The 16,288-nt window shown below is 33.5% G+C and overlaps 1 protein-coding gene across 1 annotated transcript in view; it reads left to right on the plus strand.

Annotated features, from left to right (window-relative positions):
• Positions 1 to 16,288, plus strand: part of STPG2 (sperm tail PG-rich repeat containing 2) — a 308,430-nt gene that overhangs the window by 222,784 nt on the left and 69,358 nt on the right. The window contains exon 9 of the mRNA XM_030314485.1: positions 2,404 to 2,563. Within this exon, the coding sequence (XP_030170345.1) occupies positions 2,404 to 2,563 (160 nt within the window). The remainder of the gene's footprint in view (positions 1 to 2,403; positions 2,564 to 16,288) is intronic.

Genomic DNA, 16,288 nt, shown 5'->3' on the forward strand with positions numbered 1-16,288 from the left:
TAAGCCTAGGACCTAGATTCATGTCCTAGCTAAAAAATTAGACCAGGAATATGCGAATCAGGCATTTTTAGTTTTTGGACCAGGACTCAGATTCTGCTGGGAAGTATTTTGAATTTTCCAAATACAGGAACAGGATACAAATAACTGGGGTAAAAAAAAAAAAGCCATGGGAAGTGTTTTTCATATCCACTCACTGTGTGCCTTTCCTATTTTCTGTGATGTATAAAAGATAACCCAGAGAGATTTGATGATCTTAGCTACACATACTGTTTTTTCCTGAAATGGTGTTTAGGGTACCATATATACGTATTGTTTAAATTATTGCTATTAGACATTGTTTCAGATTTATCTTACCAATCATTTGCCTAGGAAATTGACTTGAAAAATCAGTCTCTTGGTCAGACAAAATGAGAATTGAAGATAAATAAGAAGAACTTAGAAGCACTGATAAAGGATAAAAGAAGGTAGTATGTTTTCAGAGAAGCGTAAATACGCTGTAAGAACGGGTGATCATGAGCAAGGGTAATATATTTTCACTTAATAAAAGAACCAGTGAATCTATTGAAATTTAGTACAACTAGTGTGATGAATTTTCCTGGGTGGGAACACAGTATTTCTGAAGAAAACTGATCACGGATGCAGTTTCTTATTGTTGCTTCGAGACATTAAAAAAAAAAAAAGATTCCTATGTGGCAGGAGCCATAGCCATCAATCATATAGAGGCTGGGCACTGGAAAAAGGAATAGGTGGTGACACCAGGCACGGTGTTCAGGAAGCAGTAACCATAATAATGTCAGATAAGAAAAATAAAGTGTATAGTAGGGACAGTCAAGATCTTTGCAAAGCTTTCCTAAATACCCTTGAGTATGTTGTGTGTATTCACGATTTCTTCGTGCTTTGGTACTCTCTCCCACTTTCCTTCCACATACTACTGAAGCAGCCCCAAAAGATCCAGAAGTCATCTTTGGAGTTACTGCTATTACTGCTTCTCTTCAGCCCACTCTTACTAAATATTCTGTTGATATAGGCCAGAAGAAAACAATTGTTGACCTTTCTTAGTTGACTTTCCGATGTGGCATTTGGTGTTTGACACAGGACTTAAACCAGAAATGTGAGGTTTCGTGTAAGCATCTCTCCCCTAGTCATGTTGAGTACTCTTACCATATTTCGTGATTCTTTGGAAGTAGAAAATAATGTTGTTGGCATGTGCTTGGAGGTGATAACAAGGGTATGAGAAACCAGAGAAAGTATGTTTTATAAAACATGGACTTTAAAAGTCTAATTTTTTCAATATCCAGATTTGTTTGACTTATTCGAAACATTATAATACTCCCCTATTAGCCCAAACTCTGGTAGTTCTGTCTTGTTTGCATTGCAATTGGCTTTTGTAGAATAGTTAAGATTAGCTAATGCTTTTATAGAATTAGGTACCAATCTAAGTATTTTACCTGTTTTAATTCATTTAATCCTCACAACAACCCTATGATTTATGATGTAAATATTATTATCTTTCCCACTTACAAATGAGGAAACTGAGAATCACAGAGGTTAAGTGGCTTGCTTAGGGTCTCTAAAGAAGTAAGGCACATATATTTGAAACCCAAGAAGTCTAGTGCTAGAGTGCACACCATTAGCCACAAGAGTCACCTGTGTACCAGAAAATCATTAAAACTTGAAAAGTTCCATCTTTCTACATCATAGAGATGAACAGATATGTTACATATAACATTTTCTATTTTAAAATAATTTGAGGAAAAGGAGTTAAATTTTTTTCATTAAAATAATTAGCTAATAGTTTACAGGCATTAATTGTGCAATGATATTTTATATTTAATTGAGTTTAGAATTATTATTGTAGTTATTAATTTCCATGTGGTTTATGTTGATTAAAAATGTTAATATAACTGTAGAGCATATAAACAGCCATAAATGATGAAGGGGGAAGGCTTTTAACTTAATTGGAATCTTAAAAATGAAATAAGCAGTCTCATTCATAGAACAAGTGAAGTATGGTCATGTAGAACAGATATAGCAGGGATAGTTCTGCTGCTTATAAAAACAAAAAATTATTGTTCTCATTCCTGTATGTAATTTGATTTTCAATGTGAAATTTGAAAATGAAAGTTTGATCTATATTATAAAGGCTATTTTTTTTAAAGAATATGGATCTAAGTTTCCTAATTCTATTTATTTAACCTTAAATTTTGACAAGCAAATTTACACTTTTATTAGGAGAGCATAAATTTAGGGATACTCTTTTAAATTTCTTTTTTTAAAAAGTGATTAAGAAAATTTTTATATTTTTCTACTTATGCCATTGTTTAGTGTGAACATCTATGCTACCTAGTCTTAGATATATTCCATATAAGATATGTTTATGCTCATCTATTGAAATCTTTCTAGGACATTCCAGCACCTGGCAGCTATGATGTTCAAAAATCATATGAGATGTCCCAAGTTCAACATAAATACATGCCACCCCGTAGTTTTGCGGCTAAGCTGAAACATACCTCCTTTCTTAGCACAGCTCCTCGGTGCCTGGAGAAAATGACTGATGGGCCAGGTAAGTACAGACTGTGTTTTTAAAGCTATGAGGAAAAAAAAATTAAGGTTTCCATACTAAAATAGAATATTATAAACATACCTTTATATTTACCATACCCCTCTTTTAAGTGTATAAGATGAAAAAAAATCTGCTTTATTCAGTGAAAGATTTTAGATTTTTTTCAGCCATAAGATTTTTTTGAGTTTTATGTCCCTTAATTTTACCAAAGACAATGTTACTCATTTGAACTTAAAACTAATAAAGTCATTTTCTACTAGGGAATAACCCAAAATTCTTAGTATGGTAGAGTTGTTAGAGGAGAAAGGAATTTAACTATGTATAAGACACACATCATGTTAGTGTCATGGAATTATTTTAATTTTTCTCAAGTATCAAGAAAACATCCATATAAAAAGATAAACATTTATTTGGGAAGGTTAAAATTCCCAAAGTAATTTTGATTTTAAAAATTAGGATTAGTTCAGCTACTAATAATAGTTTTCTTAGACTAAAAATGAATGCAATAACTTTTCCTGGTAATGAGGATAAATCAGTTAAGTGTGTTATTTCACACAGGAAAACTAGATAGAAAATAGGAACAATCATTTCCAGCAGTAATTTAGAAATGTATTACTGCTAAACAACCAAACTGTTGTAGTGACTCCTTATGAGAATATGAAGAGAAAAAAAATGAAACAGAATGGAGAAACTCTTTCAAGGGTTTTTGATAAAGAACCAAATTAGGAGACTACAACCTGTCAGCCAATGAGAGTACTTAGAGAGCCTACAATCCATAGAGGCTTGCTTTGTTTTTCACTGTTCTTTCAAGAATCAAGTATTTTGCCAACGTAAAGGTCCATTGTAAGTCAAATTTTAACTTTGTGTATTTTCTTTTTTTTTTCTCTGGAGTTTGCTGTACCATTGTTGATTTTGTCAGGTTTCAGCTTTGTTATGAAGTAGAATTCAAACACTGTTAGTGTCCCTGACCACACTCATTATGTGGTCACCCAGAAGTGGAACAGGGGAATTAGTTCTTTGAAATTCTGGTACTATCACGGTCACCATCACCAAGCACAATCAAATAATAAATAAATATCCAGGGGCACCTCGGTGGCTCAGTTGGTTGAGTGTCCGACTTCAGCTCAGGTCATGATCTCACAGTTTGTGGGTTTGAGCCCCATGTTGGGCTCTGTGCTGACAGCCCAGAGTCTGGAACCTGCTTCAGATTCTGTGTGTCCTTCTTTCTCTGCCCCTCCCCTGCTCACACTGTCTCTCTCTCAAAAATCAACATTAAAAAAAAAATTTAAAAATATCTATTTCAGGGTTTCTTGAAGTAAATTATGTTGAACTTCATATTTTCTGAAGATTATTTTTTCTCTCAGCCTTTACTGTTCTCTCCATAAAAATTATTGTAGATGGAATGTATAAGTTTCAATTAAGTGTCAGGATTGGCACTGTGATTTTTCATTGTTTCAGTATTTAGCCTAGGGCAAGTAAATTCACTAATTGTTTTATTAGTTTTATTTTACAAAATTCAGATAATACTTGCTGTCTACTTGGCTCTCATGAGAATATTAAAGATTAATAAGACAATTTCAAAGTCATCTCCAGAAGCTCTGAAGCTCCTTAGAAGTATAAAACCTTATTATAATATGAAATATATTTCTTCTTGTTGTCAAGCCAGCACTAGCTTCTGAAACAATTTGGGAGAGGGGAGTATCTTCATTATAAAGACAGTTATTATTTGAATTCAAAGACATAATGACTGTCAAAGTCACTACACAACTGTAGAGTAGCCAGCTTGCTAAGTGAAACGAGTTTATCACACTGGTTAAACTAATAATCCATCAAGATTGCCATCCTGCATCTTAAAAGTAGCCTATAATTCAAAGAAATTACAGCAGAAATCCCACATGCCTCTATAATAAACACATTAGAAAAAATGGATTTCTGAAGCTATTACCTGATATCATGATGTATAAAATTTGATTTCCTCTAAAATGTGCAAATATTGTAGTAATTAGAATTGTTCATTGTTTTAAATTTAATCTAGTATTTAAGGTGTACCATCCAAAACATGTTTCTAACATAGATTCAATAGGTGACTGGGGCCAATTCAATTAATATCCATGCTTCGTTTTGGTAATTGAAAATTAACTTCCATATGTCCTATTCTCTTACATTGATTTAATCAAGGAAAAGATATTCAGGCATCATATTATCAACTCTCTAAATAGATTCCTCATTTTTATTGATTTTTCAGTTAGGCTAGGGTTTTTTTGATGAATATGACAGAGAATTCTTGATTCTTTTTAATATATATATAGTAATATGGTTTTCTGGTCTAAAATGAGAATAGCCCATATCTGTTTATAATTCTTAATACCGTTTAACTTTTCCTGGGAATACCATCTAACTAAATATGTTAAGTCTTGTGATTTATAAAAGGAAAATCATTGTTATAAAATAAGATACAGTGGTAATAGTTCTGTTGGTTATATGCTTTGTGTCAATTTTTATCCTATAGATAATATCATTTCATATCATATCTTAGAATTAGTTAAGAGTGGAATGTTTTTTCAAGAAACAACAGGTGTTGGTGACGATGTGGAGAAAGGAAGCCCTCTTACATTGTTGGTGAGAAGGAAAACTGATGAAGCAACTCTGGGAAGCAATATGGGGATTTCCCAAAAAGTTAAAATAGAACTACCTTATGATCCGGTAATTTACCCAAAGAATACAAAAATACTAATTCAAAGGGATACATGAACCCCCATGTTTAATAGCAGCATTATCTGCATTAGCCATATTATGGAAAGAGCCAAAATGTCCATAAACTGATGTATGGATAAATAAGATGAGATATATGTATGTATGTGTATAATGGAATATTCCATAAGTATAATGGAATACTACTCAGCCATCGAAAATAATAAAATTTTGCCATTTTCAATGACGTGGATGGAGCTAGAGAGTATTATGCTAAGCAAAATAAGTCAGTTGGAGAAATACAATACAATATGATTTCACTCGTCTGTGAAATTTAAAAAACAAAACAAATAATCATAGGGGAAAAGAGAGATAAACCACAAAACAGTCTCTTAACTATAGAGAACAAACTGATGGTTACCAGAAGGGCGGGGGATGGGTTAAATAGGTGATGGGGATTAAGGAGGGCACTTGTTGTGATGAGTACCAGGTGTATGTAAATGTCTAATTACTAAATTGTACACCTGAAACTAATATTACACTATATATTAACTAACTGAAATGTAAATAAACACTTTAAAAAAATAAGTATTTTTTAATCCTATTATTTTTCATTTAAACATTGGTATTTTTTCTTTACCTTATTATTAGTAGGAAGGACCTTTTGGGGTTGTACGTCAAATTCTTTATAAGCCAGATAAAATAATTTTGTGTTGTTATGTGTGTATATACATATACACATAAATGAAACTATAAAATTGAATTTATAGAACATCTTATCCATATTTGTTCCTTGAGTCATGACATTACTAAGAATTGAGTGGTTTGCCTTACAAAACTTAAAGAATATGCATATTGTTAACTTTCTACCTATAAATAGAAAAATTGGCAAATTAAAACTGATTACTGAATATTTTACATTTGTAGTTAAATTGTTAAGAACTGAAGTTGATAAATGATATGAGTTATGAGTTTGGTTGATAAATGAATAATATTCTTATGTTATTTACCAACTTACAGGACATTCATTCATTCACTCGGCATTTTATAGTGATGTATTTATTTCAAATTATTTTAGAACTCTTTTTTTTAATGTTTATTTATTTTTGAGGCAGAGAGAGACAGAGCATGAGCAGGGAAGGGGCAGAGAGAGAGGGAGACACAGAATGTGAAGCAGGCTCCAGGGTCTGAGCTTTCAGCACATAGCCCGACGCGGGGCTCGAACTCACGAACTGTGAGATCATGACCTGAGCCGAAGTCGGATGCTTAACCAACTGAGTCACCCAGGCGCCCCTATTTTAGAACTCTTATTAACAGCATGGAAGTGGTTTTGTTATATTCATAAATCAAGTTTTTGCATATATTTAAGAGAGATAAAATTTATTTTTATTAGTCTAAATTAAAGAGGGAAGTAGTATATTTGCAATCAGTATAAGACCATTAAATGTTGTGTAACCCATAAAAACACATTACAAAAATTTAATGAAGAAATTATTAAATGAAGCGCATCACATTATAAAGCAACCTACTCTTATTGCGTCAAGGTTTAATTCATAGACATGTGAATGGTTTTGTGATTTATCCAGCTCAGGTAAAGTAAAATTTTTGTTAAGTGAAAAAGGGCTTAAACATTACTTTATCACTCTTACTGACCTGGTTTTGGACATTTAGAAGAGGGAAAGACTCAGCAAGTTTATTTTTTTTGTTTGTTTTTATTAAAATTTTTTTTTAATGTTTATTTGTTTTTGAGCAAGCAAGAGAGACAGGGTGCAAGCAGGGTAGGGGCAGAGAGGGAGAGGGAGACACAGAATCTGAAGCAGGCTCCAAGCTGTCAGCACAGAGCCCGACATGGGGCTTGAAACCACAGACTGTGAGATCATGACCTGAGCTGAAGTTGGATGCTTAACCAACCGAGCTACCCAGGTACGCTAACAGCAAGTTTAAAAAGAAAATGAATGAGGGCATCTGGGTGGCTCAGTCGGTTAAGCGCTTAACTTTGGCTTAGGTCATGATTCCCCGGGTACGTGAGTTCAAGTCCTGCATTGGGCTCTGTGCTGACAGTTCAGAGCCTTGAGCCTGCTTTGGATTTTGTGTCTCCCTCTCTCTCTGTTCCTCCCCTGCTCGCTCTCTCTCTCTCTCTCTCTCTCTCTCTCAAAAATAAGCAAACATTAAAAAAAAAAAAGAAAATAAATGAAAATATTGAGTGTGAGAAACTGGGGACTCTTATACAACATGATGGGAGTGTAAATTGATAGCAGTGATTCTCAAAGGCAGGCTGGCACAATGTTTCAAATATATGCCATTTAACCCCCAAATCCTACTTCTGGGATTACCCTAGGGAAATAATAAATGATATGCCCAAAATTTAAGCATCAAGGAGATTCATTAAAGAACACTAGTAATGAAAAGTTTAAAATGTTCTAAAGAAACAAAAATGGGGTTTAGTTAATTCTCATACATCAACTGGATAGAGTCCTATGACAATTTTTCAAATGGTATATGTATTTAAACCTGGTAACAAGATAAGATTCATTTGATTAATCATTAACAAATATACACTGAGGGACTCTTGTGTATTAACCACTGTTCCAGGGCCTTATGATACAGCAGTGAACAAAATAGAAACATTGTTTCATAGAGTGTAATATGAGATGTAAGAGACATTTAATGGATTAGACATTTAAGAGAATAAATAGATCAATAAATTGATAGATGAAAGAAAGCAAGGAAAAAAAACAAAAGAAGAAAGAAAAAAGAATGAATACCAAATCATTATAAATGCTTTGAAGAAAAATAAGAGAGGGAAGGACGAGTAGGAGTTCAGAGTGGGTTAAGCACAGTTTCAAATAATGTTATCAGGGAAGGCCTTACTTACTGAGAAAACAATATATAAGTAACTACCTTAGATTCACAGAAGATTTTGTTTTGCTTTTCAGTTGTTTCCTCTAATAAAGCACATACATTGCTTTATAGTAAGTAAAACTTATTTTAAGATTTTAGGTGAAAAACAATTGAAGTTTAAAGCACAATGTTTATTAAAATCAAATAGTTAAATAAATGAAAGATTCTGCAACATATGCAGCATAGAACACATTTGAAGGCTGATAGTAACAGGTGCTGAGACTTATTTTATGTAGAAAGTATAGATCATTTCTCATGAAAATAACATTGTGATTTCTGCATCACACTCCCATAGGAAATTATTTCAGAAAAAAACTATAATTTATCTTAGAAGTTAATTGAACATATACCATGTTGGTAGTTTTGTTCACTTTTTCAATAAACATAAGTAATACCTTTGATATAAAAGTCAGTGTAGTGTGAAAACTAATTATTTATTCTATTTTCTCAGTGGTTTGTAATATTACAGCTTTAGAAATGCTATAGGGTTTATCAAAATGCAGTTTATCCCTCTTGGTGAGTACTTAACCTACTGCAATAAATACGTAATTTTTGCTGTTGTTTTTCTATAGCTTCCAGAATGCTTCTGGGATGTTAAAATTCAAGGTAATTCTGAGTGTGGGCAAAAATAGATCAGATCAGTATTGAGGATTTGTTGATTCTATATCTTTGTTAAAAATGGTGGAAATATTATTGAAAATGAGCTAATTTTATTCATTTCAACCTCAAGTTAACTTTATTTCATTGGGCAGTTTATATATATTTCAAGTAAGCTCTTTATATACAATTTGAACATGATCATATTTATTAATAAGCATATATTATAGACAAAATTATCCTATGCCTGGTATACTGAGTTTTCAGAGTTATTCACTTTTTTTTTGGAGACTTTGGGAAAAGCTTCATTTGAGAAGTAGAGAATAAGTATGTGGGAGTGGGGGTTGGAAGGAACTTGTATACAGTATTTTAGAATATAAAGGATAATATAATCAAAGTCTGACATAGAGTTATAGCCTTAAAGTAGAAAATGATGTAAAAATGTAAGAAATATTTGACACATGTGTATTTTATATAGACAGGTAATATATAGAAGAGATCTTATACATTTTGTGGGTATAGCATTATATAATGGAGTGAATTATAAATCAATAAAACAAAGAGGCCACACTTTAAAAAATTACATTGGTTTGGAACTAAGAAGAATAGACACAGTATATAGAATAAAAAGAAGACTTTGGACTCTCAAATTTCTACAGATAGGAAGTTGGCTAAAAACCACCTCGTTGCAAACATGGGCTACTTCTTGTATAAAAAGAAAGATAACTTAGAAGACAGAACCAGAAGCCCACAGAATGGAGTAATGAAACATACTGAACAACTCCTAGGAATTAGGATTGGACCCTAATTTAGGAACTGGCAATATGAACTCCACTGGATTTGAAATGCCTTGAGCCTATGACTGCTGTGTCCCTCCTGTTTTTCTACCTTTGAGTAGCTGTATTGATAGCCTTTATCTTATGTCTGTTCTACCATTAGGCTATAGGGTATCTGTGAACCAGATAAGTTGTCTCTTTAGTTCAAGGCCTTTAGATGGAGAGGAACGGTATTCAAAGAGTTGTACGGAAGTACTAAAACAGAGGAGTCTCATCCGTATCTGAATCAGAATTAGATGACAAAATACTGAGATTCAAGTTAATGCCACAACAGGTTGAAATTTGGGAGTCCTTCACAGGGTGGCCTGTATTTTACATATCGGAGATACAAAATGTAGCCAGAGAATGGACTATGGAAGATTGTGCTTTCCACATTTTTGCCACAATATCTTCTATCCTACATGTTCCTCACACAGTGCAGTGTTGACACTGCTCTCATTGAGTATTGGAGTTTATTTCCAATTCCATGGTGGACTTTTGGTATTTCTTCTATAGAATATGGCAAAAGAATTGCTATGTGACTGCCAAGGCTAAATCATAATAATTTCGTGCACTTCTGGATGGTCCTCTCAGAATGCCTTCTCTTGAAACTAGCCATCCTGCAGTGCCTTAACCAAGAGCCTATAAAGAGGTCTGTGAAGAGAAAATGAGGCCTCCAGTTCTAGCTCAGGGACAACTTCTAGCACGGACTAGCAAGCTTTGTAAGTGAATGGAAGTACAAGAACCTCCACCCACCAGTCAAGCTGCCCCAGCTGACACCATGCCCTGTACTGCTGAGATGAATCTTCTCTTCTGAGTCATGCTTAAGTGCATGAGTTTTGATCAAAACAAATGATTATTGTTGTTTAAGCCACTAGTTTTGAGGGGGTAGTTTTTAATGCAGCACTAGATAACAAATTATAAGCAGAGAAAGGGGACAAATGAAGGCAGATAAAGTTAGTTCTAAGTAAAAATATGGAATAATTGATGGGTGGGCAAGACAAGGCTTCATTATAGGTCTCAAAGGTGATGTGGTTTAAGAATAAGAAGTTGAAAAAAAAAAAAAGAATAAGAAGTTGATATTCTATGTCATTGTTAAGTTGAAGGTGTGTTCATGCCTACAATTAAAGTTGGATCAAGATTAAGGTTAGAAAGTCCAGGATTGTAAAGGCTATTAATAGTAATATTAAACTATTTTAGAAATATTTAATAGGGTAATGTAATAAGATGATTCATGTTCTGAAATCATCTAAGAAGGTGGGAGAGAACATTAGAGTTGGGTAGATAAAAGCCACAAAGAGGAAGGTGGCTCAGTTAGATAAATTAATGATTAAAATAGACATGTATTATATTTGAATGAAAGTTTTAAGTTTCCCAGGCATTTCACATTCATTACTGGATTATCACAACTACCTTATGAGTTATGATCACCGTCCCTATTTATAAAGGAGAAAACTAAAAGGCAGGCAATTAAAAAAAGGAGAAAATTTGGTCATATTAACACAGATAGAAAATAATATAAACAGAAATAAGACCCAGATGGTTCAATTGTTTTGTTCATTCATTATTTATAAAAAAATGTTTTTTGAGCACATATTATGTTTCAGGTACTGTGCTATGAATAAAGGAAAATTATTCAATCCTTGTGTTCAAATTCCTGGTATCTAGCAAGGGAGAAAAATGTCCTCAGATGATTATAATAAACGTCAATTTTAGTGTCCCCTATATCACAGTTGTTTCCAAAATCACATATAAATTTATTGCAAATGGATGAGCAGGTCTGTTAAAATTTTTTTTCCTGAGATGTATTTGACATATAACATTATATAAGTTTAAAGTATACAACATAAGGTTGATTTGATACTTTTATATATTGCTATATGATTGCCATTGTAGCATTAACTACCAGCTTTATCAGGTCACATAATCATTTCTTTTTTTGTGATGAGAATTATTAAGATCTAGTCACTAAGCAAGTTTCATGTTTATAATACAATATTGTTGCCTATAATCATTATGCTGTGTTATGTCTCCAGGACTTACTTACCTACTAATTATAAGTTTGTACCCATAAACAACATCTCTCCTGTCCCCCAGTCTTCAGCCCCTGGCAACCACAATTTTACTCTCTCTCTTTTTTTTTTTATAAGTTCAGCTTTCTTTATATTTTACATGTAATTGATATCATGCAGTATTTATCTTTATTTTTCTGACTTATCTCACTTAGTATAATGCCTTTTTAAAAAAAGTTTATTTTAAGAGAGAGAGAGAGAGAGAGAGAGAGAGAGAGAGACAGACAGAGAGAATCCTAAGCAGACTCTACACTGTCAGTACAGAGCTCTATGCAGGGCTTGAGTTCATGAACCACAAGATCAAGACCTGAGCAGAAGTCAAGAGTCGAATGCTTAACTTACTGAGCCACCTAAGTGCCCCAGTATAATGTCTTTAAGGTTCATCCATGTTGTTGCAAATGGCAGGATTTCCTTCTTTCTCATGACTGAAAAATATCCCATGTCTCTACATACCACATCTTCTTTATTCATTCATCTGTTGTTGGGCACTTAGGCTTCCATATATTGGCTCTTGTTAATAATGTTGCAATAAACATGGGTGTGCAGATATCTCCTTGGTAGAGGAACAGCTGTTAATATAAGTTTCTTAAACATAGAAAGAGTAAGGTTACAAACAGTTTATAGTATATTAGTAAGCCAGGAAGGTACACAGTGGCAATTCCTCATTGATTTGTCAAATAATTATGACATATCATGTGAATTTGTAATTACATATAAATTTATAGTAGTTCAAAGTGCTACATCTTTTAAAATTTTTTGACATTTTACCTATGAAAATAATGTTAAAAATAATATTTGCTTATTAAATTTTATGGTAATTTTTCAAAGAGAAAACTGTTTTACAAATGTATGCATTTATATAATTGACCCTTGAACAATGCAAGCATTAGGGATGCTGACCCTCTGTATAGTTGAAAATCCATGCATAAATTTTACTCCTCCCAAACTTAACTACTAATAGCCTACTGTTGACTGAAAGCTGTACTGGTAACAGACTGTTGATTAACACATATTTTGAATATTATATGTATTATATACTGCATTCTTACCATAAAGTAAGCTAGAGAAAAGAAAATGTTATTAAGAGAGTCATAAAGAGAAAATACATTTATAGTTTTATACTGTAAAAAATCCATGTACAAGTGAACCCACACAATTCAAACCTGTGTTGTTCAAGGGTCAACTATATAATCCTAGGTTCATTATATAATCCTATAATTCATAAGGAGTACTCTTTGCTTTGATACTGACCTTCAAATGTGAATGAAGCTAATCAAATTAAGTCTTACCAGGGCACCTGGCTGACTCAGTTGGTAGATCATGCAACTCTTGATCTCAAGGTCATGAGTTCAAGCCCCAAGACATGCATAGACTCTACTTAAAAAAGCGCACACACCAAAAAACGAACAAACAAACAAACAAACAAAACACCCAAATTAAGTTTTGTCTAAAATGTATGAAAATTTTGGGAATATAAGAACAACTTAATTGCCTTTTAATGGAGGAAGTTGCTTCAAGAGTTAGGAAACTTCTTCAAATGTATGAGGTGTAAGTACTATATTTTCACCCGGTCAGGGCTAAATGATTTAAGGGAAATAACTTTTATTGAAATGAGTCAGAAAGTATCAGTTAAACTAGAAACTAACACCTATGAAAGGGAATGATGTAATACATTCATTCCTTCAGCACATATCTCCTGAGCTCTGTACTTTTGTAGGGCAGTGTTAGGCTCATAAAGTATATTGGTGACCATGGCAGATGTGCTGTCTCATCATAAAGTTATAATTTACTGTGAGAGTCAGATATGAATCTATTACACAAGAACCTTGAACAACAGGTGTTTTGCACATGCATTTAATTTAATATACCAAATTTAACCATATGCTCCAGGGAAATAGAAAAAACTATTTAATTCAAATCCTGTTAAGTTTCTCTTCCAGTAAATAGAAGTTTGGCCTACATGGTTCCAGACACAGGAAGATCAAAACTCAAAGCCCTAGAGAAATAAAAGAAGTTGATATTTGGCTTCTGAGTGTCTATGTGCCAAGTCTTTGCAATTAATAAGCTATTTAATGAATTTTCAATAATAATTTTAAAAGTGAGCCTTCTGTGTTACATCCATACGTCAGTATGCAAATTTGAGGTAAGATAAAACACTCTGTGATTATAGTTATGAAAGGTTCTTTGAAGAATAAGTCATAGAGAAGGTTATTATAAATGCAAAATGGGCTCATTTTCTGGAGGGGGTGTAGATGGGGATTAGGGAAGGCCTGATAATGTTTGTTGGGTACTAAGGGATGAGGACAGGGATAGGAAAGATATGAAGGACTTAAGCATTTTGATGGAAACTTAAGGGACATGGATGTTGGTATATCCAGGAGGAAAAAAGAGAAAACAGAATAGCTGCTTGAACACTGGTTCTCAAAGTTTGGTCCAGGAATCTCTGGAGGTCCTAAAATTGTTACAGGAGTCTGGTAGGGCAAAATTATTTTCGTATGATGTTATTCGTTTTTTCACTCTCATTTACTTGCAATTGACAGTGCTGTTTACCAGAGGCTACTTGATTTACAGTATTGTAAGTGTGAATACAAAAATAAATATGAAAATCCAGTTATCTTTTGTTAAGCCAGATATTACAGGTCTTTGGAAAAATGTAAAACAATGTCTTTTTTACTGTCCTTATTTTGTAAAATTTATTTTCATAAAACTTTATCACTCATTTTAAAAAATTAAAAAAAAATGAATCATTAAAAAAAAACAGGAGGCTTCTTGTTAATGGAGTTATGTAAGCATAAGCTGGATGATTTAACTGCTCATAATGCTTTAGGATAGATTTCTGCCAAGAGTGGGAAGCTGGGCTTGGGAAAGTTTAAGCCCTCTACCCATTCTCACCTTGTTAGTCTAATAATTCTCTAGACAATGAGGAGGCAGCCAGTATAAAATATAATAATGTAATTTGTAATATCACTAGAATGAGATAATTTTTCTATTTATGAAAGAGATTTGGATTTACAGAGAATAATTTAAGAGCAAATGACACCATCTCTACTCATTATTCCAAATTTTAGGAACGTTTTTCCTAGACAAAAGCATTAGTAATTCTTTTCTTTTTCTTTCTTTTTTTTTTTTTTTGATTCCACATGTAAATGATATCATATAGTACTTGTCTTTGTCTGACTTGTTTCACTTAACATAATGTCTTCAATGTTGTCACAAATGGTAGGAATTTCTCTTTTTTATAGCTGAATAACATTCTTTTTTTAAAATTTTTTTTAACGTTTATTTATTTTTGAGACAGAGAGAGACAGAGCATGAATGGGGGAGGGTCAGAGAGAGGGAGACACAGAATCCGAAACAGGCTCCAGGCTCTGAGCTGTCAGCACAGAGCCCGACACAGGGCTCGAACTCACAGACCGTGAGATCATGACCTGAGCCGAAGTCAGCCGCTTAACCCACTGAGCCACCCAGGCGGCCCTAGCTGAATAACATTCTATTGTACCTTTACCTTCTGTATTTATTCATCTATCCATAAATACTTAAGTTGTATCTAGGTGTGCTTTTCTGTATATTTATCCTAATAGATTTATATACTGCTTCTTGAGTTTGCCTTGATGTCTTTTTTTTCTTCCCGTTTATGGAAAATTCTGTCATTACATCTTCAAAGATTGCATCTTCTCACTCTTTTTCTTTTCTCCTTCATATTCCTCCTCCCCCTCGTCCTTCTTTTTCAACTCCAATTAAACATAGCTTCTTTTGTTTTCTTTTACAACCTCTTCTTCCTGTCCCATTCTTTTGTTTCCCCATGCATCATGTAGGTATTTTATTTAGCCTTCTCTTCCAGTTCATTAATTCTTTCTTCTGTGTATAATCTGCTTTTTGAATTTGGGGTGCCTGGGTGGCTCAGTTGGTTAAGCGTTGGACTTCAGTTCAGGTCATGATCTCGTGGTCTGTGGGTTCAAGCCCTGCATCGGGCTCTCTGCTGACAGCTCAGAGCCTGGAGCCTGCTTTGGATTCTGTTGTCTCCCTCTCTGCCCCTCCCCCACTCACACTCTGTCTCTGTCTCTGTCTTTAAAAAATAAACAGTAAAACAAACGAACAAACAAAAACCCAAACACATACCCCTAACAAAACAAACAAACAAAATAAAAAACACCTCAAAACAAAACAAAAGAAAAACTTGATTCATGAAATCTTCACCTCAGGTCAGATTTTTATTATTATTAGTTTTTAGAATTTATTATTGATGGAACTAGTTTTTATTAGGAGTGAATGCCCTCAAAGACCTAATCCTTGAGAATGAAAAGCATAATCTCTACAGTTAAAGGCTGCAAAGGATAGGATGACACTGATGCCAAGTGGAGATTTAATGTATTCTTTTTAATGGATTGGAATGTTATTAGTGTACTGGTGTCTAAGTTCTTTTTTTGTGTGTGGTAAAATACACATAACATAAAATTGATCATCGTAACCATTTTAAGGGTGCAGTTCAGTCATATTAAATACATTCATAATGTTCTGCCACCGTTACCACCATCTATCTTCAGAACTCTTTTCATCTTGTTTAATTGAAACTCTATGCTCATTAAGCAATAACTCCCCATTACCCCTTCACCCCAGACTCTACAAGCCTGGGAGGAATGAAGGGCCTA

This window comes from Lynx canadensis, chromosome B1, assembly GCF_007474595.2.
Source record: "Lynx canadensis isolate LIC74 chromosome B1, mLynCan4.pri.v2, whole genome shotgun sequence".
Classification (NCBI taxonomy): Eukaryota; Metazoa; Chordata; class Mammalia; order Carnivora; family Felidae; genus Lynx; species Lynx canadensis.